At 46.7% G+C, this 25644-nt stretch overlaps 1 protein-coding gene across 2 annotated transcripts; it reads left to right on the forward strand.

The window, feature by feature from the left end:
* The first annotated feature begins 2269 nt into the window (after nucleotides 1–2269).
* On the forward strand, nucleotides 2270–12793 carry LOC109382723 (putative serpin A13). Of its 2 annotated transcripts, none has more exons than XM_019642443.1 (5): nucleotides 2270–3258; nucleotides 6063–6662; nucleotides 8201–8471; nucleotides 9154–9235; nucleotides 10791–12793. In XM_019642443.1, exons 2-5 carry the CDS (start codon nucleotides 6080–6082, stop codon nucleotides 10998–11000), a joined length of 1146 nt encoding a protein of 381 aa, XP_019497988.1. In that variant the 5' UTR covers nucleotides 2270–3258; nucleotides 6063–6079; the 3' UTR covers nucleotides 11001–12793. The 2 variants fall into 2 exon arrangements, with proteins under 2 accessions (XP_019497988.1, XP_019497986.1); XM_019642441.1 differs by having other exon boundaries at nucleotides 2271–3258; nucleotides 9115–9235.
* The last annotated feature ends 12851 nt before the right edge of the window (nucleotides 12794–25644 follow it).

Below are 25644 nucleotides of genomic sequence, written 5' to 3' on the forward strand. Positions count from 1 at the left end.
AGTGATTCAGGGCTCCGGACAAAGATGGAGGCTGGGCATTGAGGGGGCTGTTGCAGAAAACGGGGGCAAAAATGGATCCCAGCTGTAGAGGTTAGAAGGGGGATGATTCGAAAGCTGTGAGGAGAACTGATGTGACTTTGTGAGCAGGTATAGGGAAGAAGGGAGAAGAACCCACGTTTCAGTTAGGTTCCTGGTGGTGACAAAGAATTCCCTGAGACAGGACACCAGCAGGCGCAGCATACTGGGAGGGAGAGGTGACTCATTCAGATCTGGACACAAACAAAACCCTGCTGTCCCTGGGAGGCTACCAAGGGATTTATTCAGGAGAAATTCCTGAGAGAAATCTGGGCTGCAGGGGAGCAGTCAGGATTTGTCCCCCTGAGATGAGCAAGTGAGCACTGATGGGGAGGAGTGCCCCCAAAATGAGTGCCATGGAGTCTGAAGAGAAGAAGGCCCGTCCTCCGTCGAAGGGGTTGGCTGAGAAAGGTCAGTTCACCAAGGAGAGTGACCAGAGTGAGGAGGGAGAAGGAATGGAGGAAAGTGGTCACCCCAGGACCAAGGGGAGGGTAACCAAGGGGACAGGGAGAGGACTTAGGGGAAGAGTAGTGAATGAGTGGGTCCGTGGGGTGTAGCAGTATCTCACAGTAGCGCAGGGGTTGTGTTCACCCTTATTGCCCTTAATAATGGCCCCCAAGCACAAGAGCAGTGATGCTGGCAATTCGGATGTGCCAAAGGGAAGCCGTGAAGTTCTTCCTTTAAGCGAAAATGTGAAAGTTCTCAACTTAATAAAGAAAAAAAATCATATGCTGACGTTACTAAGATCTACGGTAAGAACAAATGTTCTGTCCATGAAATTGTGCAGAAGAAAAAAGAAATGTGTGCTGGTTCTGCTGTCGCACCTCAAAATGCAAACATCTCATCATGGAAGCACTGTATCATCTCATATCACACAAAAAAAGAGGGGGATGAGTACAGGATGAGAGAGAGAGAGAGAGAGAGAGAGAGAGAGAGAGAGAGAGGGAGAGAGAGAGAGAGAGAGAAACAGAAGACAGAGACAGAGAGAGAGGGACCATATTTACATGACTTTCACAATAGTATATTATTATAATTGTTCTAGTTTATTATTAGCTGTTGTTGTTAATCTCTTGCTGCGCTTAATTTATAAATTAAGCTTTATCATAGGTGTGGATGTATAGGAGAAAGCATGTTATATGTAGGGTTCAGTCCCATCTCTGGTTTCAGGCATCCACTCAGGTCTTGGGACAGATCCCTTGTGGATAAGGGGGCACTGCTGTGTTAGAAAGGCCACGTGTAGAACTTGTTTGAATCCTAACTCAAACAGACCAACTGTGAAAAAAAAACATTGGGGAACCAATTAAGGAAACAATGAGTTGAAATTTGATGATATTAAGGAATTACAGATTTTTCTTTTTTTTAAAGATTTTTATTGGGGAATTGGGCGGGTAACAGCGTTGGGGAATCAGGGAAGGGGAACAGACAGGTAGATAAATTGCTGTTTTGTTGTTCAGTCCAGCTACGGAGGACGTCGCCTCACTGGCCCATGTTGGTATGATCATTGTGCTCTTCCTGGATGAGACAATCGGTGGCCGGTCGTTGGTCAGCCGCTCACAGCGGCTCCCGGCAGCCCACACCGGCTGCCAGCCGCTCACGCTGGCCGCCAGCCACTCACAGTAGCTCACGGCAGCCCGCCCACACCGTCACCCGCGACCCACAGCAGCCCAGCTCCAGGTCGAGCTGTTGTTCATCATCTTAGCTATAGAGAGCAGTGTCACTGGTCCTCAATGTGGGATCCGAACTGCAACCCTGATGCTCAGAGCTGGGGCTCCCAAGCGAGCTCTCAACCAGCTGAGCCACTCGGCAGGCCCAGGAATTATAGATTTTTTAAAGGCATGATATACATTTTTGTGGCTAGGATTAAAAAAAAATTCTTATAGGTTGAATGATGTGTAGAATTTACTTTAAAGCAATCCAAAGGGGAAAGGGACTGGGTGGAAAAGATGATATTGATCTTCTGTTGATAATCACTGAAGCTGCTGATGGGTACGTGGAGTTCATTATACCATTCTCTCTATGGTTGCATATGTTTGAACTCTTCCGTAATCTGAATTTGAAACAACACGATCCCCGAGGGCAGGATTGTGTTTTATTCCCCAGTACACAGTGCATCTTCAGCAATTCGGATATGCCAAAGAGAATGAATGAATGAATGAATGAATGAATGAATGAATTTCATTGTAGTGAATGAATGAATAACTCTCATGATAGACCTCTGCTGTATTCCCCTTGAATGAACATCAAGAGAAGAGATGAAGTTCCTGAGACATCAACAAGAAGTGACTTGTGTGGGTGTTCATGTCCAGACAGTGGATGAAGAGAGTAAACACAAAGTAATGATAAAAAAATCTTAGAGAAAATTAAGTCTGGGTCACACCCATTAACCCATGTAAACTTTGTCTCTGCACTCAGTCAACAGGGCGTCTTTGTGCCTTCCCTGCTGGCGCAGGAAGGAGCAAGTATTTGAGTTGCAAAAGCTTTGCAAATACTCTTTCTGTTGAGTACATATTAACTTTTCTGTTTATGCTGCATCCAAGTGGAGAATTCGATTGATGTTCCTGAAGAACTAGTCATTACAATTGAAAAACAATTAAGCAGGATGAATAAGCAATCGTGATGTTTTAAAGAGTCGTAACTCACGCTCCTTGGGGGCAAGAACTGATTTGGGCTGCATTGCTGTGACGAGCACAGCGCCTGGCAGGCAGTAGGTGTCCACAGATGCGTGTTGGACCATGGCTGCAATTAGCTCAGCCTTTTACTAGTTTCAACGAATGTCCACATGCGTCACTAGATGTAATCTGCATGGCCACCTCGAGCAGTAACGGGGCAAAGGAGGAAACTGACTCAGGAGAGGTCAGTCTGCAAATAGCGGTGGGATTGAGAGGCGCCCTCAGGATGCCAGTCCCAACTGCGGAGTCCCAGCATGCTCTAGCTGTTTTTTTTCCCCCCCGGGCATGAATTTCCATACAACCTGAACTGAGGGGGAGGGTTGTTTTCTCCGCTCTTGGCTGTGTTGAAGGTGGCCATTGGGCCAAGGGCAGCCTCAGGACAGTCTGTGTTCGTCCCAGAAGTCCAGCCTGTCACAACCCTCCCCACAGGGACAAATTTCTGTGTCGGGGGCCATGAAGACCAGCTGAATCTCCCCAGCTCCTTTGAAGACTCATGGGAAGCATTTGATTTCAGGTGAGTGTGGGGCTGTGGCTGGGGCTGCAGTCAAGGACCCCCAGCCAGCTTGGTAAACCTGCCACTAGTTATCTCATCATGAGACACACACGTGCGCACACAGACACACACACACACACACACAGGGGCGTGCATACACACATGTACACGCACATACACCCTTCCTGCTCCAAGAGCTGCACATACAGACAATAGTCTGGAGTGGAACTGGCTCACCCTGCTTCCATGACCTTGAGCATGGTCTTCCCTCTGCGGAAACCCCTTTCCCAGCTCTTGCTGAGTATCTTCCAGTCTCAGCTCAGGGGCCACCTCCTCCAAGAAGCCTTCGAGGAACTCTGTCTCCTGCACGCCCCCCCTCCACCCTGTGTAAGTAACCACCTCTGACTGCCATTGCTCGGGGCGCTATAATTAGCTCTCTGCATTTCCCACTCCCACAATGGTTGCCAGTTCCTCATGCTCTGACTGCCGAATGTTTGTGGAATGAGTGAGTCAGCAAGTGAAGGAACAAGGTTCTCTTTGGGCCTCAGTTTTCCCATCTGTACAATGCTCGGATTGGTTCACAGCCTCCTGTCGGCTCAAAAGCTGTGGTACTGGGGACCTGGCCATGCTGCTCATACTGCTCTGCATGAATTCTGTGTGTCCATCCCCAGTGAACCCGAACCCCCTGAGGGAGCAGTGAGCTCATCCATCCCGCCTCCCCAGCAGGAAGTTCAAATCTCGACACACACTTTCCATCAATACTTGTTCAGTGAATGAATGAATGAACGAATGAATGAATATCACATGTAATAAGGAAATGAACGTTCATAAACTTGTCATCAAAGCCAAGATAATCAACAAAGCAAATTCCCAAGCAAATGGACAAATGGAGACGTGTCCGCTCTCCGCTGATAAATAAACAATATGGAACAAACCTTTACCGATGAGGCTTTCCTTGAGGCTGAGTTTCAGTTGCTTGTTCCCTTTACAGACAAGAGAATTCAAGTTTAGAAAGGTCTAGGACTGCCCAAGGTCACATGGAAAATCAGAGGCAGGGTGGGGTGGGCTGGTGATGATTAATTCTGTCAATAATTACCCAAACCCCGTGAGGACAAATGGGGCCGAGAGGATGGTGGCAGGGGGAGCTAGGATTGGTCCCGTGTTAGGGGCGGGGTCCCAGAGGACCAGGGATAAGCTTGTGCTCCAGGGGGCGGGCTGAAGCCCTGGGAGCCCACGGAGCATTTGCCCTTTCAGCAAACGGACTGAGTGTCCATTCTGTGCCGAGCACTAAGAATCGAGCAGGAATGACACAGGCAGACTATCCGCCCTCCTGGAGACTACAGTGGGGAAGCCAGACAAATATGAGCTATCGTTCCAGATGGGTATAAGGAAAGGAAAGCAGGGTGTGGAGTGGCAAAGGCAGAGGAGGGGCCTCTCTGAGGAGGTGACCTTTGAGTAGAGACCTGAGCAAAGTCAGGGAGGGAACCATGGAAAGGAATAGAGAAAGGCTGTTTGGGGCAGCCAACAGCAAGTGCAAAGGTCCTGAGGCAGGAATGAGCTTGCTAAATTCTAGAATAGCAAGGAGGCCAGGGTTGTGAGAGAAGAGGGAGGGAGGGGAAGGAGTGTCAGAGGTGAGGCCAGAAGGCCGGCAAGGGCCAGATCATGTGGGGCCTCTAGGGTGGTGAGCAGTGTGGGGTTTCTTCTAGGTGTGAAGGGAGCCACTGGAGGTTTTAGGCAGAAAGTGGACGAATCTACATCTTAATCTTGTAAAAGGATCGCAGTGGCTCCCTAAGTAGAGCCATGGGTCATCTTAGGCCCTTAGTAAATAAATTCTAGGGTTCCACTGAGATCTGCTGAGTCAGAATCACTGGAGGGAAGGTGTCAAGTTTGCCCGGGTAATATCTGCTGCTTCCTGGGGGCCCGTCCTACGCCAGGCCCTGAACAGGGTCAGCTTGGCGCATGATCACTTTGAATTTCTACAATGCTGTGATGTGGGGGGTTCTTAGCACCACCCCAATAGAAAGGCAGCAGAGTCCCCAAGAGGCAAAGTGACTTGATGAAGGTTGCTGGGTTCCTACGTAGCAGCAGAGGCTGAGCTGAGCGCAGGTTGCCAGGACTCCTCCGGGCACCACGAGGTGCCTCCTCCGCCTTTCCTCCTCAGGAGCTATCTGCAAGTCCAAGACCAAAACAGGCTCAGAGGGGCTGAGTGCCCAAGGGATAAGGCAGAGGCAGGATGTGAAGAAAGGTCAGCTTGAGGAGGGGCTCTGAGTTAGTCAGATGACAGCCATTCTATCTGCATGAACAGGAAGTGGCAGGGGTGGGAAGGAGGGGACACAGTGGAGCTTCCCAGCCCCCACCCCCAGAGGGCAGAGGGGCCCCTCCGAAGCCACAGAAGCAGGTGGAAAAAACAGCTGACATGAGACCTGTGCCACCTCCAGAGCCCAGGATTGCTGTCCCTGGGGGAAAACAACCCCCACATAACACTACGTGGCCAGGGCACTCCCAGCAGGTGCACAGTGGTTCGCTTGGGTGTTTTCATCTCACCATGAATCCATCCTCTGCCCAGGCTCTGGGTTCAAGTCATGACTCTACCACCTACCACCTACTTGACTTTGGGCAAATTACTTAAAATTTCTAAGCCTCTTGTTTTCTTATCTGTAGAACGGGAGTGTAAAACCAGTGCCTCCCCCACTGGGCTGTGGTGAGGATGGAAGGGGGACATGCCTGAGAAGTATTTGCACAGTGCATGGCACTGAGCAGACGCTCCATGAATATCATCGATCACTATTACTGTTGTTGTTGTCCTTTCATGCCCTTGTTTCCAGACCAAGGACACCAGAGGATGGAGGTCTCTCGGTGGGGGCTGCTGGTCCCTGTGCTCACGGCTGTGGTACATTGTCTGGCCCTGGTTAACCAAGAAGATCCTGATCCCATGGACCCCGGCCCCCTGGACAGCCCTCCGAGGCCTGCCCTGCCCTGCCACAAACTTTCCGTGAGCAACATCGACTTTGCCTTCAACCTCTACAGACAGTTGGCTTTGGAGGCCCCCGGAGAGAACATTCTCTTCTCCCCAGCGAGCATCTCCTTGGCCTTGGCCGTGCTCCTCCTCAGGGCCCCAGCAGCAAGCAGGCCCCAACTCCTGGAGGGCCTGGGGTTCAACCTCACCATGGTGTCTGAGGCTGAGATCCAGGAGGGCTTCCAAGACCTGCTGCTTAGGCTTCCTGTGCAGGACCCCCAGCTCCTCCTGACTGTGGGCCAGCGTTGGTTCAGCGGCCTGGGCCCAGGGGCCACCCAGGACCCGGTGGGGGCCCAGAAATTCATCCACGAATATGTAGAGAAGCAGACCCAGGGGAAGCTTGGGGCGTGGGTAGAGGAGCTGAGGAATGAAACTGCAGCAGCCCTGGTGAATCACATGCTCCTCAGAGGTAAGAAAGTATACATCCAATGTGGAATCTCCTTTCGGGAGCTGGGGCTCCAATCACACAGCAGCCCTGCTCCTCACAGCACCTGGGAAGCCTCCCCTCCTGACTTAGATATAGGAGGCACTCCTAAGGGTCTGCCCACTGATGTGCCTGCTCGAATACCTCAAATGATGGGAAACTCATCACCAGTCCCACTTTAATGCTCTCTGTTGAGTTTTCTCAAAGAAGGATTTTTCCAATTTCAGTGTGCATAAGAACTCCCTAAGGAGCTTGTTGAAAATGCAAGTATCCTGCACTTACCCCCAGGAGATCCTGATTTAGGGGATAGGTAAGTCAGGGGCCTAAGACCCTGCATTTGAGGAAGCTATCTTTCCTTCCCCCCCACCCCACCCCCACAGGTGGCTCTGCTGCAGGAGGGCCATGATCTCCACTTTGAATAACCCTGTAAGCAACACTGAATCAAGGCACATCAAGTCCCTTCTTCTCGCAGGTCCCAGAGGCATGGATTAGAGCAGAAAGAGTCCCAAGGCTGGGAGACCTTTTATTTTTCCAAAAGAGCCAATAAGGTGTCTGCCTCGCTCTTTAAGTACTGTCACCTCCATGGCATTGTCACTCCCAGGGCACTGTCAACCCCAAAGCATTGTTAATCCCAAGGCACTGTCACTCCAGGAAACTGTCACCTACAGGGAACTCTAATCCCCCAGGGCACTGTCACCCCCAAGGCATCTCAGCAGAGGAATCCAGTCCTGCTCACATTTGTTCAGTGCTCTATAGGTCTCAGGCGGTATTCACACTCATGACCTCATTTGACCTTCTCACCTGTATAAAGCAGATAAAGCTCAGATTAATGTTCCCATTTTACAGATGAAAAGACAGATTTTTTAAAAGAAGAAAAGTTCTTTCCTTGAGCCAGTAAGGCATGACTCATATGTGGCTATTTATCATATGTTTTATGTAAGCATGTTGGCACACACACACACACACACACACACACACAATCTAAATATGAAGTCTCTATTATTATGCCAGTCACTGTGCATATTTAATTGTTTTGAATTCTCTTCGCAACCCAATAATGTGGATATTATTATGTCCACTTGAGAGATGGGAAAACTGAGGCACACTGTTAGGTAGCTTGCCCTAAACATCAAAGCCAGGCATAGCCTCACCCTCAGATCCTCAGATCCACACCAGCATTCAGAGCAGTTTGTGCCACAGTCATGCATTTTGTCTTTAAAATTAACTGCCTCGGAGAGAGGTTGAGCCCAGCGAGTGAAACAGTATTTATACTATCATAATACTACTATGCTGTTGTGATACAATTTATCCTGACTTTACAAACGAGGAGACAAAAGGGCGGTGAAGGGCTCGGCCCCCAGGGTCGCACAGGAAATAAAGAAAGGAGGGAGTTATGGGGCTGGGCTTGGCGACCAGAGTGTGACCCCCCCCCCCGTGCCCACGGGCTGCCAGACGGGTCACCCCTGAGCCCGCTCTCCATTCTTTCCAAGGGTGATTGATATTGGCGTTTTCCTTCCCCTCAGCCCGGTGGGCGCGGCCCTTTGACCCAAGCGCCACCAGCACAAAGGAGTTCTTTGTGGATGAGCACAGGGCCGTGCCGGTGCCCATGATGAAACAGAAGGCCCCGCACCGCTTCCTGCACGACCCCGAGCTGCAGTGCACCGTGCTGCAGATGGACCACGCCGGGAACGCCACCACCTTCTTCATCTTCCCCAAGCGGGGCAAGCTGGGGCAGCTGGAAGACGCCCTGCTGCCCGAAACGCTCATCAAGTGGGACAGCTTGCTCAGGACAAGGTAGATGCTCACAGAACCCTGGGGAGGTGGACTCACCGCCTCACGCTGTCACCACACAGCGCCCCCCAGTGACGGTCACCCCCAAAACACCTTCATCTCCCAGGGCACTGTCACCTCCCAGGTCACTGTCACCTCCCAGGGCATTGTTATCCTCAGGTTACTGTCAATCCCCCAGGGCAAGTCACCCCCCTGGCACTGTCACTCCAGGTCACTGTCACCCTCAGGACATTGTCACCTATAGGGAACTCTAATCCCCCAGGACTCTGTTGCCCCCATGGCACTGTCACCCCAGGGCCTCACCAGGCCAGCACACTGGACCAGGAGTGTGGCGGCTGGTTCTAGTCCCAGCTTTCCTGCCGACACAGGGGCCCCTTGGTAGGCCAGAGCTCTAGCCCTTAAACAGTGAGGGAGGCAAAGGGGCCCGGGATAGATGCTGAGGGGAGGACAGTGTGCATTTTAGAAAGCGCTCTCCCCCTTGGAGAGGAGGGGCTGGGGGAGCAGAGACACGAGGGGCAGGAAAGAGGGTGAAAAGCTGCAGGCCTGAGGCTGGCTAGAGGGCGGAGGCTAAAACCTGCGGAGGCGCATGTGGAACACCTGGACCCTTCGGGGGTCTCAACCGCAAACCAATTCTGTCTCTCTATAGGGAACTCGATTTCCATTTCCCCAAATTTTCCGTTTCCAGCACCTCTAGACTGGAGCTGCTCCTCCCACGAGTGACTGTGGGCGGAGGTCTCCCTGGGCAGCCTGGACTGAACATCTCTACAGTAAGTTGGCAATGGGGTTTTGGGATGGTGGTGGAGCCTCGGTGACTCTTGGCAGCTACTGGAGGAAGATGTCCAGTATCTCCTTAAAGACAGGCAGTGCCGTCTTCTGTAACTTTGCAAGTTACTCTTTGCTTCTCTGCATTTATTCCACATTATTACACACCTACTACCACAAGGCACCGGGGTTCTAGGAGAACAAGTCCCCATTCCTGTCCTCAGGTGACAGATGAGGAAAGGGAAAGTGGTGACAGATGCTCACACCATCAAGGTAGGGAGAGCAGAGGAAGCTCCAGGAAGCTCATACCTGATCTCAGGCCTGAAGGACAAGCTGTGCGAAGAAGGGGCCGAGAGGGAACATGGCGACCGCCTGGGGAGGACAGGCTGGTGCCTCCGGGAAATAACAGTGCCCCATCTGGGCGCAGCTGAGGTCCTGGGGGACCCTGGAAGCCATTCTGATGACCTGGGATTCTAGTTAGGCCAAGTGGGACGGACCCAGGGGTTGAAAGCATATTCGTATTTGTGCTCTAGCGAGATCGGCGGAGGGATACAGGTCAGACTGGGTTCTAGGTACAGAGAATGGAGGGAACTGTCCAGAGCCCTGCTCTCAGCGGGAGAATCACAGAAGCGGGAAGCTGAGGGCTGAGGGCAAATTGGGAAGCGGGGGGGAGGGGGAGAGCTCGTATCTCAGCCTTACCTCCCATGCCGCTCTCTCACTGAGCACTGCTGCATGCCAGGCACCGTGCCAGCACCTCCCAGAACACTGGTGAGGTCAGTGCTATCATCCCCATTTCCTAGATGAAGAAACGGAGGCTTACAGAGGCTAAGAAAATCACCCTAGGTGACAACTGCTAGTTAGTGCCAAGCCAGCGCTGAAGTCAGGTGAGATCATTCGACACCAAAGGCCTGCATTCTTTTTCTCCAACAGCACTGGGTCCCTGTGGCCTGCTATTTCACACACGTTCTAGAAGGGACAGTGGAGGGTGAGTGAGGGAGTGTGGGCTTTGAGGTCAAACAGACCTGAGCCTGAACCCTTGCTTTGTCCTGTCCTAGCTGTGTGACGTTAGGCAAGCCACACCACCTTGCTGAGCCTCGGTTGCTTCATCGGGTAATTGGGGGCCCTGGGCCCCACCTGAGAGGGGAAACCACCTGTCCAAGATCACATCACCCGGGAACGTGTAGAACCAGATCCTCTGACCTCAGGTTAAATGACCTTCCACAGACAGCAGTGATAATGAAAGCAACGTGTTGGCACAGCGAGGGCTTACAGGTCCCAGGCATAAATCAAGTTCAAAGACAGAAGTGAGTAGAACAAGTTATAATCTAGTGCGTTGGATGACAAAGCACAGCAGTAAAGAAACAAATGGATGTGTGACATAGCGGGTGGTAGTAAGTCCCACAATCCAAAGGGTAAGTAGAAGGATGGGTGACTGGGTAAGTGAACAGATGGTTAAGTATGGGGTTAGGGAAAGGAAGAGGAAAAAAAATGGTACAAAAATTAAGACCTGGTTGATCCCTTCTATGCGGTCAATTCATGATTCTAGAACTTTCCTTGCAGATCACTCACAAGGCTGCGGTGACTCTGGATGAGGCGGGCTCAGAGGCTGCTGCTGCCACCAGCATCCAGCTCACTCCCAGGCCTCACCTCGACCTTCATCCCACGCCCCGTCCAGGCACTGAGTTCAATCGACCCTTCCTGGTAATGACTTTCCACACAGAAACAGGGAGCTTGCTTTTCCTGGGGAAGATTGTAAACCCGTTGGGGTAACGCTCCCATGGACATACTGGACAACCCCAAGAGAACAAAGTAGGGGACCACTCTGGGGTCCCGTACTCTGGGGACCGAGTCAGCATTGTGTGGCCCTGGAGACATCCCCGGGCTAATCAGGATTATGTTTCTTCATCTAGAAGTGAAATGGAAACTATTTTGAAGCGGGGATGATGGCAGCTCTTCTCACACATGCTTTACGCCACCATGAAATAACCCCTGGTCCACGTGCATGAGCTTCTTGCAGAATCGGGTTTCAGATATGACGGGTATCCTGGTTGTTTGGGGTGTGATTTTCATGGGGGCCTTCGGGGTGAGGGTAGTAAGGGGGATCAAAGTTGTGCCACTGAGTGACCATCTAGGTGCTTTGTATATTTTATCTCAGTTTAAAATTAATTCCCACAACCGTCCGGCATGGTAAGTATTAACGTTGAACCATATGAAATTGATTATATTTGGCCTTCTTTTTTTTTAACCCACAAAAAAGGGCAACTTCATATGGTTCCACCTAATAGTATTTCTCCCTTGTCATGGCTGAGGCTCAGAGCTTACGACACATGTGCAAGGTCACTCAGCTAGTGAGCAGCGTAGCCGGAGTTCAGGTGTGTTTTATTTCAAAGCCTAGACTCTTTCCCTCCTCATCCATTTTGCCGAATCGGTGGTTCTCAGACTTGTTTGTGTGTACAAATCCTGTGGCATGCTGTGGAAAGGCAGGTTGTGATTCTGTAGGCCTGGGCCTGAGGTCCAGCTGAGGCTGCTGGTCGGGTCACAACACTCGGAGCAGCAGGTACAAAACGCTCCCGTCTCCATGACCCAAGGAGGAGTTAGGGTGGTGAGGTCAGGTCATCCAGGCAGAGGAGTGGGCCCTCAGTGCATTCCTGGGGCTGAGCACAATTTGGGAAATGTCTGTTTGAAGACTATAGACAAACCTTGCTTTAGGGTCACCTATTAATGAGCATCCTGGTGGAAAATAAGTGTCCTAAGCAGAAGCTTTTTGCCCATGCTAAGTGTACCGTGGGGGCTTGTAACTGTCTGTGGGCTGTGTTCCGTGTCAGTCACTGTAAGTGGGACGCCGACAGCTGGCTCCTGTCCCTGCGTCTCCACCTGCACAGAAGGGAGTCACACAGGCTTTGGATGCAGATGCTCCCAAGACCAAATCCTCCCCTCCCCTCCCTCTAAATGCCCACCCAGAGCAGTAACGCAGACGGCAGGCTGACACAAAGGCCATGCTGGATGCTGGACAAGGGGCTGTGACGTGTGATCCCCTCTAACCTTCAGTTTACATTCACTGCCAGAGCTAAAACTTCCTGATTTGTGTTTCTCTTCTCAAGTGAGAAAGGTCTCACAGGCACCAATGAGTCAGGAAAGCTAGCTTCCAAAGAAGGGGGGAGCCCCGGAGCCACTGAGAAGCACCCCTGAAAAACAGGGGTGAGCAGCCCCAAAGTACTGGAACATGATGCGTCTTACCTTTTGTTTTTGAGAGCTGACCATGGGGATCACAGACTCAAATGCCTCTGGGGCCAGGTGGGCGGTAAGCCAGAATTAGGGGAAAAAATGACAGCTCAAGTCCAGCAGCAGATGTCGGCTGACCTTGGTGTTGGGGAAAGCATGAAGAGTGCTGGGGACTGTGGTAAGCCGGGGAGTGGGGCCTCATCTAAAGGGGGCACCCGGGGTCATAAGGCAGTTCCATTTCCACTTTTTTGAGAAACCCCCATATTGATTTCCACAGTGGCTGCACCAGCCTGCAGGGAGGGGGTGGGGATGAAGGAGAAGGGGAAGGGATGAGACAGTACAAATTGGTAACTACCATATGGCCTCAGGGATAGAAAAGACAGTCTGGGGAATATAATCAATAATGTTGTAAATATTTTTAGGGGGCCAGATGGACTCATGTCTTGTTAGGGAGACCGCTTCATAGTCGGTGTCGAGGCCTGACCACCGCACTGTATATCTGAAGCTGATGTTGAATGATATTGTATGTCAACTATAATTATATATACGTATAGTCATGGGACGTGGAGTAGAGAGTGGGAATGGAGTCCATGGAATTGTAATCGATAAGCATGATATCGGGGGTGGGAGGGCAGTAGATGGGGGAAGGGGGTTGTTTCTGTGCGAAGGGTGAAAAAGATAACCATTGCATTGTTCTGTACACCTAAAACTAACAACAAAAAATATACATATCTCTCTCAGGCTAAACCTAAAAAAAATAAAAATAAATAAAAAATAAAGGGGGCACCCCACTGCCTGCAACAGTGGCATTGACAAGAAAGGAATTTAAATTTTGACCTCACATCACAGTGTGAGTGGGCCTGGTGGCTCTACTTCACCCCGTCATCGGGGGACCAGGCTTCTTCTAAATTGCAGGCCTGCCCTCTCTAGGGTATTGTCTCCTTCTGGATGTTTGAAGGCCACCTACAAGCATCTCCACCTTCCAGCCAACAGGAAAGGGGCAAGGGAAAAGGGAGGGCAAACCTACTGCCTTTAAAAGTACTTGAATTATATACACATTTTTTCAGCTCATCTCCTATTGGCCAGAACCTAGTCACGTGGTGCACCAACCTGCAAGAGAGGAAGAGAAATGTTGCTTCTATCCTGGGTGACCATGTGCCTACCCCCCAAATTGGAGGTTCTCTTACTTTAGAAGAAAGGATGGTTGGTGACGGGGGACCCCCACACACAGCCTCTGCCCAAGCTCCTGCCAACCTCAGTTGTACATTGTCTTGTAGAAAGGTGTCCCAGGGTTGCTGACATTTCAAGAGAAACAAAAAAGCCAGGTGTTTATGTGAAAATGTTTCCATTTTTGAATGTTGACAATGAACTCAATTTAAAAAAAAATACCTAGCAGACAACAGCGTGTAGAGTAAAAAAAGCAGGCGGTGGGTGCAGAAGACAGCTGAGAACAGTGAAGGGAGGTCTGCAGGTTCTCTAAGCCTGACCCTAGGGGCCTCAGTCAAAACCCAGCCCCGGGGTATGACCTGCATTGAAATCCCAGGCAAACATGAGACTGTCCCCAGAGAGGATGACAGCTATGACGCAGCTTACATCTCAGGACTACACAGGTTCAGAAACGCTTGCCCACATCTTAACACAAAAGTGCGAGGCTCATTCTTTAAACTATTTTTGTCAATAGAGCCAATTTATACGAAGATCATTATGACAATGACAATGTCAGTGGTCTTGCTGAAATGAAAACAGAAACAAATGTTCCAGAAAAGACATAAATATTTGTGACTTATAGGTGTGTTTAGTTTATTTCTCCTGTAAACATTATTGGCCCGTGAACAGACACCCAGACACATGCAACGATAATTAAACTCCATCAGTCATCTTTGGTATCTTGTTGATTTTCAGTCATACAAAACTGTACCTGTATTCAGAATTTTCAGTCCTATTGTTTTGAATGTATTGTTTTTGAAGGGAGGAATTTTATGTAGCAGTTTATTTTAGCTTGATTGGTAGGCCATTCCCATGCATTCCCGAGTGGCCCTTTTCGAGGCCTCTATGAGGAAATGAAGTACTGATATCCTGCTCAATGCACCCCACCTTCTCCCTGGGTTTAAGGCACTTGGTCCTATTTGTCCCCCTGATTTGGGCACCCCTCTGACTCCATCCACAGCCTGAGGGATGACCTGATCCAAGTCCCCAGCGTGAGCTCAAGCGTCCATAATACCAAAGCTGGAAGGGGTCCTCTGGCTGGCTGATGATGTGGGCTCTTGGTCCTGTGACCCAAAAGTCCTGCAACAAGGAAGCTCAAAGACTTGTCAGCCTTCTGGGACAAGCAAGCACACCAGCAGCACGGGTCATATAGGGAGAAGTCATCCTGCCCCACACGGGCGAGCCGGACGCATGCCTGCCTTTGCGGAGTTTATACGGAGCTGTGCACAACAAGGCAGAATGTCAGACAACCATGCTTATGATGGCGGGCGAATCAAAGATAGATTTAGCTTGACAAGGAGGAGGGGTAGGCAGGCCCTGGGAGCCACCAGTCCTCTGCAGTAGCTTGATGCTAGCCACTAGCTGTGTGACTATGAGCAAACATGAGGTCAGATAATTAAGTTCGCGAACTCATCCTAGGAAAAACGCTACATACCTCATTGCTGAATATCACTATGGTCACCTTCGAAGGACTCCCCTTGGGAAGCTATGCACAGGTGCCAACACCTAGCCCACCTTTCAAAGCAATTTTGGAACTCTTTTTCTGGAATGGCCATCAGAGCTGTTGTCATATTACCCTGGATGTCCTGAATGTCATCAAAATGTCTTCCTTTCAATATTTCCTTTATCTTTGGGTAAAGAAAGAAGTCATTAGGGGCCAGATCAGGTGAGTAGGGAGGGTGTTCCAATACAGTTATTTGTTTACTGGCTAAAAATTCTTTCACAGATAGTGCCGTGTGAGCTGGTGTATTGTCGTGATGCAAGAGCCATGAATTGTTGGTGAAAAGTTCAGGTCCTCTAACTTTTTCACGCACTCTTTTCAGCACTTCCGAATAGTAAACTTGGTTAACTGTCCAGTTGGTGCAAATTCATAATAAATAATCCCTCTGATATCAAAAAATGGTTAACAACATGTTCACTAACTTGTCAGACCTTGTACATCTGTAAAAAGGAGGCTATACTGATGCTGACCCACTAGCAGGTGCCGTTTTAGAACATGACCCCTTCATTCACTTCTCACTACCACCCTGTGAAAGACAGAGCCGGGTTGGGGGGGCTCCTTGTATTTTACAATGGAGCAAACTCAGGGACAGAGGCTTCAAGTAACTCCCTTCTCTGAGTCCCCCAAATGGAAGCAATGTCTGCCCTGAGCCCTCAGTGCCCCCCACACCTCTACTGAGTCTTGACCCCTCCTTGGCAGGATGTTGGTTTTAGGCTTCTTCTCTCATGCCTACAGCAGACTGGACCACAGCTGAGCCACCTCTGGATCTTTCAGGGACCTGAGGCAGTGCGTAGGCCAGGGTGGACTCCTGACAGACCTGGACTGTCCCCACATAGGAACAGAGGACAGAGAGATGGAGGTCGAGAAGAGAGCAACAGAGGTGTTAACACAGCCATCTGCTGTCCTTGCACACACACACACACACACACACGCGTGCACACACGCGCACACACACACGCACGCGCACACACGGCAAGCAGGCTGGTGCAAGAGGGAAAGCAGAACCCCAGGGACAGCCGCAGAGAAAGTCAGCAAGAAGACAGGAGAGAAATTTTCAGACTCCCAAAATAGAGCAAGAAATTGTTTCCAGAGGCGGTTTGGAGCTGGGCCCCTGGCCCCTACAGCCCCGTCACTTAGCGGGTCTAGAGGTCCCCATGCAGCTGCCAGGACCAGGAAGAGGCGGGGGGCAGGCAGGAGTGCACAGGGCCTGCTGGAGAAAATCTCCCCAAACCAGGCTTGGCATCCGGGCCTCTGATTGCCCTGAGCCTGGGGGAGGGGTGGCAGAGAAAAGTGGTCCAATATGGTTGGTCCGCACGCACACGGCAGATGCCCATCTGCTCATTAGGAGAGGCCAGGCAGGTAACCTGAGAGCCCCGAAGGTGTGGCCCTTAGAACCAGGCTGTCCCTAAGCAGGGGGCTCAGTCTGCTGGATCTGGGGTTGGCAAAGCTAAAGCACGAAAAGCTCACGTGCGGCTTGCTCTAGAGGAAATGCAGTGTGCGGTGAGGGGACCCAGCTGAATTCCTCCCTTTTCCCCCTTTTATCACAGTGAGAGCACTTACCCTTTTAGCACAATTTTAAGTGTGCAATGCGGTATTAACTATAGGCACAATATTGTACAGCAGACTCTAGAGCTTTCCCATCTTGCATAACTACAACTTTATATCCACTAGTAACAATTCCCCATTTTTCCCTCCCCTGGCCCCTGGCAACCACCATTCTATTCTTTGCTTCTATGAGTTTGGCTATTTTCGATACCTCGCATAAATGGTATCACACAGTATTTGTCTTTCTGTGACGGGCTTACTTCACTCAGCATAATGTCTTCCAGGTCCATCCATGTTGTCACATATTCCAAATTTCCTTCTTTTTGAAGGCTGAATAATACTCCATTCATTGTATAAAGTGAAAAGAAAACCTATGGATGGAAGAAAATATTTGCGAACCATGTATCTGATAAGAGATTAACATCCAAAATATACAGGGAACTCCTACAACTCAATAGCAAAAACATAAATAACCCTATTTAAAAAAATGGACAAAGGACTTGAATAGACATTTCTCCAAAGAAGACACACGAATGGCCAACAGGTATATGAAAAGATGCTCAACATCACCAATCATCAGGGAAATGCAAATCAAAACCACGAGATATTATTCACATCTGTTAGGATGACCATTACCAAAAAAACAAAAGATAAGCATTGGCAAGAACGTGGAGAAATTGGAACCCTCATAGACTGTTGGTGGGAGCGTAAAATGGTACAGCTCTATGGAAAACAGCCTAGAGGTTTCTCAGTAAACTAAAAATGGAATTAGCATATGATCCAGCAATCCCACTTTTAGAGAATGTATGATCTCCAAAATGACTGAAATCAAGATGGCGAAGAGATATTTGCACGCCCATTATGCAGCGTCATTCACAATAGCCAAGCGACAGAAAAAACCTAAATGTCCATCGAGGGATGAATGGAGAACAGCTTCCTCATTCTTTTCCTCTTTCAGTCTTCATCATCCAATGTTAGATGAGATCCCAAGGATGAGATCCCAAGAGCATTCACTCCTGTGCTTTTCAAACAATGCTTCTCCGACGGGAGGACAACAGAGGGTGGATGGAGCAGAGGGGGCCAGAAGGCAGTGCTCGGTGCCCCTCATCCTGCTCCAAGCTGGTGGTTCCACTCCCGGTTCTTGAAATAAGATTTCAACTGAGATAGATTGCACTGCTAAAAATATTTAAAATGTAGGGCCGACTGAGTGGCGTGTTGGTTAAGAGCTGGCTTGGGACGCCAGAGGGCCCTGGTTCAGATACCACATATGAGGGCCAGTGACACTGCCCTCTACAGCTAAGATGCTGAACAACAGCTCAACCTGGAGCTGGGCTGCTGTGAGTCGCCGGCGACGGCGTAGGCTGCAGCCTCTGCTGCAGTGGGTTGCCATGGGCTACCGTGTGTAGCCAGTAACCGCTGTGAGCTGCCATCCAGAATCCGGGGACTGATCTGCCTCGTCCAGGAAGAGCACAATGATGGTGCCAACTTGGGTCAGTGAAGCAACGTCCTCCACAACTAAACTGAAGAACAAAAAGACAGCAACTTGTCTGTTCCCCTTTTCCCAATTCCCCAGCATTGTTCCCATCCCCCAATTGCCCAATAAAAATCTTAAAAAAAAAATTTAAAATGTAAACAATTTTAATGGCACTATATGATATAGCTTATTATTTCCTCAGGGAGGGGAAAGTGGCTGGTAATGTCCCAAGGACTCATGGCTGTTGAGGGGCACATGGGCCTGAGTCAGGCAGCCCTAGGTTCAATCTCTCTCTCACTCTCTCTCACTCTCTGCACCTCCTTTTAGCTGCACAACCTTGGGCAAGCTGTAGAACTGACTTCACATCCCCCCCCTTGTAAAAGGGGGTAACGCAGTGCCTCCTTCGTGGGGGTGGTTGACAGCGTCCATGAGCGCTAACCCTAAAGCACTCAGGAGCATGCCAGCACGGCAGCCTCGATAAGCATAGCTGAGAAGTGACTTGGCTGGGGACCTTGTCTCAGCTTAACCACGAACACCTCACATCCTCTCACTTCCCTGCTCTCTCCTCACCTTCTTAGCAAGAACATTGGTCCAAAGCAGTAGCTCTTCACCTTGGCTGCACAACAAAGTCATCTGGGAAGTTTTTAAAGGGTGTTGACCCTCAGGCCTCACTCCCGTGGTTTCTGACATCATTGGCCTGGACGAGGCCTAGATACCAGTGCTTTTTAAAAGTTCCCTTTGTGGTTCTTATATACAACCAGAGTTGAGTACCACTGTTCTACCCAATTTTAAGCCCTGTTTCTAGCTCTAAAACTCTGTGAACTGAATTCACTTTATTCCGAAAATATTTGCTAAAGCATCTGATAGGTTTCAAGCACTCTTAGGCATCAGGTCTCTGGCCCAGTGACGTCTTCACTCATTTCACTGCCTGATAAATACCTGATGTGGCAGAATCTGGGAGTTTTCAAGTAAGATACTTTTTTAACTTGACATTAACTTGTCTCCATCTTGCCAATTTTCCAAATAAACATACTTTATCAATAACAACCATATAGCTTGAGTTTATTGCCCTGTGAGATCTATATAAGTTAGATAAGGGAACAAAAATGTCTTTGAGCAACTCTAACTTACCCTTATGTTAACATTGGATCATGCCTATTCCACTCTTTCTTTGCCTCCAGTTTAATGATTTTAAAAAGGTTCGAGAAATCAATAATTTTCACACATATAAAGAAGGGGAAAGAGAAATCAGAAGAAGGAGAGGGAGAGGAAGAAAGAGAAGGAAGGAAGGAAGGAAGGAAGGAAGGAAGGAAGGAAGGAAGGAAAGAAGGAAAGAAGGAAGGACTCCTTTTTACATAATAGCAATAATTATAAGAACTAAAGTAGTCAGGAACACATTTGAGAAATGTGCAAGCTCTAGATGGAGAAAAAATATAAATACTGTTAAAAAAACATAAAGAAGTTTCAAACAAATGGGAAGATGCATCATGGCCTTGGATAGGAAGACTCAGCATCATAAAGATGTCAGTTCCTCCCAAGTTAAGGTATAAATTTAACAAGGACTCAATAAAAACGTCAATAAGATATTATAAATATACAAGATGATTCTAAAACTCACATGAAAAAGTGAACAAGCAAGAATAGTTAGTAAAATTCTGAAAAAATAAAGAATATTGGGAGATGACTAGCCCCACCAGATATTAAGCATACTATAACATTCCCAATTTAAATTATGCAATTATAATTTGTTAATTATAAAACATATAATCAAAACCACATTATGAATAGACAGTCTGATCAATGGAACAAAAGAGAAAATCTGCAAATAGTCCCAAATGCATAATGAAATTTAGACTATGATAAAGCAAGTATTTCAAATCAGTGGGGAAAGGTGGATTAGTCATTAAATAAGATGAGACAACCAAGTTGTCATCTGGAAATACAAAGTTGGATCCATAATTCTTGTAGTCATCATTGAGTCTGTTCACAGATATTCTGCTTCTCTTCTTATGACCATGTGATTTGCTTCCATCAGTGAAATGAGAGCATAAACATTTCCCTTACACGAGGAAGTCTTTAACTGCCAGGGCATGATGTTCCTGCCACAGAGACCAACAATGTTCCCAATAATATGCTGGGTCCTAGAGCCCTCAGCTAATCAAAAATAGATGTGTAATATAAATAAGAAATTAGCTTTTATTGTTTTCAACTGTTGGGACTTGGAGTTCTTTGTTACTGCAGCACATGTTAGCTTATCCTAACTGTTGCATCCACAGCATACACCAGAGTAAATTGCATAGATGTTGAAGATTTAAATGTAAACAACAAAACCCTGAAAGCCCTAGAAGAAATCATGAGAGACCTATTTAAAACCTTAGAGTAAGCAATGCCTTTCTAACTAACAAACAAAACCCAAAAGCCATTTTTTAAAAGATTGATAAGTGTAAATGCATACAAATAAAAAAATTGCTGCATGACAAAAATTCCCATAAGCAGAGTCAAAACACAAAGGAAAACCTGGGGAAAATTCAACTAGGGAATATATCATGGAAAGAGGACTGATTTTATTTATATACAAAGAGTTCTTACAAATGAATAAGATGAAGAATAACAACCCAACATAAAAATGGACAAAAATATTAATCGATTGTTCATAATAAAACAACTTACCTTGGTTCATAAACTGATGAAAATATACTCAACTTCACTCAGATTAAGAGAAATGCAAATTAAAACTACAGATGAGAAGCTCTGTTTCATCTGTCAGGTTGGCAAATATCAAAACAGTTGATGCTATGGTGATAAAAGTGTGGGAAATAGGGGGTTTCATGTATTCCTAAAACAAATATAAATTGGAACAGCTTCTGTGAAGGGATACCTGATAATATGTCTCAAAATTATAAGTGCACACACCCTCACACCCTTTAGCCCAGTAATTCCATTCCTAGGAATTTATCCTGAATAAACATTTCTCCCAAGAGGACATGAGATGGCCAACAGACATGTGAAAAGATGCTCAACGTCACTAATCATCAGGGAAATGCAAATCAAAACCACAGTGAGATTCCACCTCATACTTCTCTCTCTCTCTCTCTCTCTCTCTCTCTCTCTCTCTCTCTCTCCACACACACACACACACACACACACACACACACACAATGGAATCATATCCAACAATAAAAAGTAATGAAATCTTGTCACTTGCAACAACATGGAAGGACCTAGAGGGTATAGGCTAAGTAAAATAAGTCAGAGAAAGACAAATACCATATGATCTCACTTATATGTGGAATCTAAGGAACAAAGTAAATGAACAAACAAAACAAAACAGAAACAAACCCATAGATACAGAAAACACACTGATGGTTGCCAAAGGGAAGGGATGGAGGGTGGAAATAAACATTAATTAATTAATTAAGTAAATTAAAATGAAAATAGTCATAACTAAAAAATAGAAAATAAAAATAAAAAACAAAGAAAAAGAAAAAGAAACACCCTAAATACCCATCAATGAATGACAGTTTACAGAAATGACAGTTCATGCATACAATGAAATATGATGCAGGCAAAAAAAAAAAAGAGTAAATGCTCTGTGACTCTTTGGGAACTGATATGGAAACATCACCAAACGGTATTGTTAAGCACATGAAAAGAGCAAGGGGCAAAACACTGTGAATATTATGCAACCATCTGTATATGAATAAAATATTTCTAGAAAAAATATTCAACTTGCTTAAAATGTGTTTGCCCCTGGGAAAGGGACCTTGGTTGGGAAGGAGATGTTACCATATTTCTTTAATTCATTTTGAATTTTGGACAATGTGAATATTACCTCTTAAAAAAAAAACAATTTTAAATAATGGGGAGAACGAAAACTCTCTGCATGTAACTGGTTCTCTCGAGTTCGCCAGCACAAGACCACAACTAGGGCCCATCCAACAATGAAATTAAGTGTTTATGTGTTTCCGAGTATTGGAAACAATTATGTAACCCTAGATGCATCTGAAATCTCATACCAAGAAGGTTCAAAGCAATTGACCATAATTTCCTGTTGCATTGAGTTTCGTATGTTTCAGAAATGGAAGACATTTCTTCAGAAAAGCTAAGACCCAAATTTTTTTTTAAAGGCCAACTCTAATTCCATTTCAGCTAAGAGATTTTTTTTTTTCCTAACTAAAGCCATCAAATTGCTCCAGAATGTCAAATGTATTTTTTATCTTCTTCTCTCTTAGACAGAAGCTCCCATGGAGATTAGGCTCACAGCTTCCCTCTTAATGGAGATGGCCACGAAAGGCCTTTGCCCAAATGGAGACTTTTCTATCCATCTAAACCACTTTGTACGTGAGAACTACCAACCTGTTGTTACCTGGGAAGGGTGATGACAACACATCAGGGAGCTGTGATGTGTCAGTAGGGCCTGGGGGACAAAATGGGGCCTCCACCCAGAGGTCCACTCCGATCCCACATTGCCCCTCTCAGCACATTGGGCATAGAGTCAGCAGGAGAAAGAGCTTCAGAATCAGGAAGACCTAGATTTAAATCCTTCACGTTCCAAAACCATCTCTAGCAAGAGGCTGAGGCGGCAACAATGGATTCCCATTAGAATGGATACTGCAGAGTGAGACACAATGACCATGACCATATAGATCTGACAATGCGCTTATCCTAATGAGTTCATACAATTTAATGAGCTCCACAGAAGCCTCCTCTTCAGCTACCGAGAAGAGAGGGAACAAACTAGAAAGTATGCAAATACCCACCCACACTCATTCCTGATAATGACTGATATTGAATTTCCAGCCAACTGGGTGGGGACTCAGAGCCAGGCGAATTTAAATTTTAAAAACAAGGACATGTAACATTTCTTGTAGACCTAAATTGGTGGAGTAAAATAATTGTCCACTAATTATCTACCACATTTGCATTGTTATTATTATTTTGTTCATAGTTTGTGGGGGATGCTGATTTTCTGGTGTCCCACCCTGTTGATTCACATAACATGAGACATACTTATCCACCCATGGGATATACTCGTTCAGAGCTGGCCTGCCTCCATCCTTCGGGTCGATGTGCCTCTTGATACTTGTGCTTAGTTACGGGCTCCGTGTTGCCCCCAGACGCTGTCCCTTAGCTCCACCCTCTATTCCCATATGGGCTGGTCCCACCCATTCCCATATCTGGAAGTTTTAGCCCCAGTTGGTGACCAAGGTCATGCAGAAGGGTCACCTGATTTGCCCACTCTGAGCACCTCAGCTAAAGGAATTATACACGGTAGACCCCATCTACTTTGAAAGCCTCTTGAACTTGGGGTTTTATGCATATAACAAAAAAAGTTGATCGAGAATTATTGACGCCATGTTTTGGAGTAAGCACTGTATTAAATCAATTGAAGCATAAATATATACACGATGGATATTATCTGGGGACTTGTCATGGTGCTCCTAGCTTCATCATCAAGGAAGCAATGAGAGCCCTTAACCAGGATGGTATGAGAACTGCCTCTGTTACAGCTGACATCACCCCTTTTCTCTCACCCCTGTACCCTGTACCACAGATTCCCCACCAGAATCTCCATGGGATTCTTGGAATTCTCGTCTTTGCCCTTTCTCACTTGGATGTCACTTTGATGGGAGCCCCTGTGACAAAGCTCTCATCAACTGCACTTGAAAATGTTTAAGTTCCTTTCGAGTAGCATGTTGCTGGAGGCTCTACTCCCACTCATATGTCCCTTAAAATTCTGACTGGCTGCTGTAATCCATCCAGTCAGTGAATACATTACACTGGGTGCCTTCTCCTTGCCTTTTTTTAAGCCCTGGCGAAGGCTTTTCCGGTTTGTGGCAAAATACACACTCGCTTTCTTTGCCAATCAATTTGAAAGTAAGCTGTAAGCATCAAGACACAGATACGTACACATACACACACACCTACACATATATACTTATGCACACACACGAAAATATTAAAAAAACACTGAGGCCGGCATCTCTGGCTCTCAGGGTTGGGTGTTCAGTCCAATCCCAAACATCCACGCTCACGACTAACACTGTTCAGATCCTTGGGAAACAGAATTGTGTCTCCACGTCTTTTGCCCCATGTCATCAAAACAAAAGATAAGTGTGTCCAGATGCGGGGAAGGATTGTGGGCGGTGCTCCTGTTGATTTTGGAGACAGAAACTGCTTCTGAATGTGGGAAGGTTTTGAGTGCTGGTGTAAGAAGGAAGGCTCGTCAACCCTTCCTCTCTGAGAGCAAGAATGCAACAGATTCTTACATAACGATGTATTGTTTTCCAGGAGTACACACATCCATTCTTCTGCTGCTCTTTTATGTTAGTTACAATTCCTGCTCCTGGAGATACTCACAAATTTAGCACAATATTCCCAAACAGTTGTTCATGGCAGCTGGAGAATATTTTCCAATGTTAAATAATTCATATTACTCCCAAATTTGCATAACATAGATCTAGACAAACCTACATGAAACATTAGATGGAGTTTTCACATTGCCAATTCTGCTAGAATTGCAAAGGGTTTTATATTTATTAAAGTAGTAAGATTAAATAAAATTTAAAAATAAATAAATTGTGCTATATTTGAGTAATTCTGAATTAAAATTTTATATTAACGATAACCTGCCTTCTGTCTTTTACTAAAAGATAATTTTAAATATTTTATAAGAAAAAAATCATGATTAGAAACCATGAACAATTTTTGATTTTCTGTCTTTTACTTTTTCACTGCATGTTTTTGAAAGTATATTCACATTTTGCATACTTTGTATTCAATTATATTTATTTTTTAATGCTTATGCTCAGTACTGTCAATAGAAAATATTGTGTGATAATCTGGATCATAGCAATATAATTAACAATATTGCTGAAATGAAGGAATAAAAATGTTTTGAAATAAATATATAGCAGTTTAAGAATTTTGTCTTTATAGATTGTATTACACATCCAAACACTGACAGCCCATCATCAGAACACCCACACATGCAATATAATAATTAAATCAGGTCCTTTCTTAAATATTTTGCCAGCTTTTAAACATATAAAAATCATAGCTTTACAGATTATGTGTGTCGTCATTGCACAAGTATATTTGAAAAGGTAGAATAGAATATGTATTATTTACTGGTTAATAAGTTTGGTTTACAACTTTTTTTTACTTTTTTATTTTTATTTTAGCTGAGCCATCCTGCCACCTGTTGGCAGCTCAGCAGCTGCTCAGCTCGGGCTGGGACTCAAACCGCTGTTGCTCAGAGCTCGCACTCTTGAGCGAGCTCTTAACCAACTGAGCTACTCGGCCGGCCCAGGTTTACAACTTTTTAATGTTGAGGCATATGGTATGTGGGCTTCTATTTATACCTGGAGCACAGGTCCTCTACCCATAGTCTCATTCTGTTCTACATCCTGCAAATGTTAGTTTAGGACAGTCCTGCACACAGAGACCTGGAGACACACACTTAT

This window comes from Hipposideros armiger, unplaced genomic scaffold (assembly GCF_001890085.2).
Source record: "Hipposideros armiger isolate ML-2016 unplaced genomic scaffold, ASM189008v1 scaffold_69, whole genome shotgun sequence".
Classification (NCBI taxonomy): Eukaryota; Metazoa; Chordata; class Mammalia; order Chiroptera; family Hipposideridae; genus Hipposideros; species Hipposideros armiger.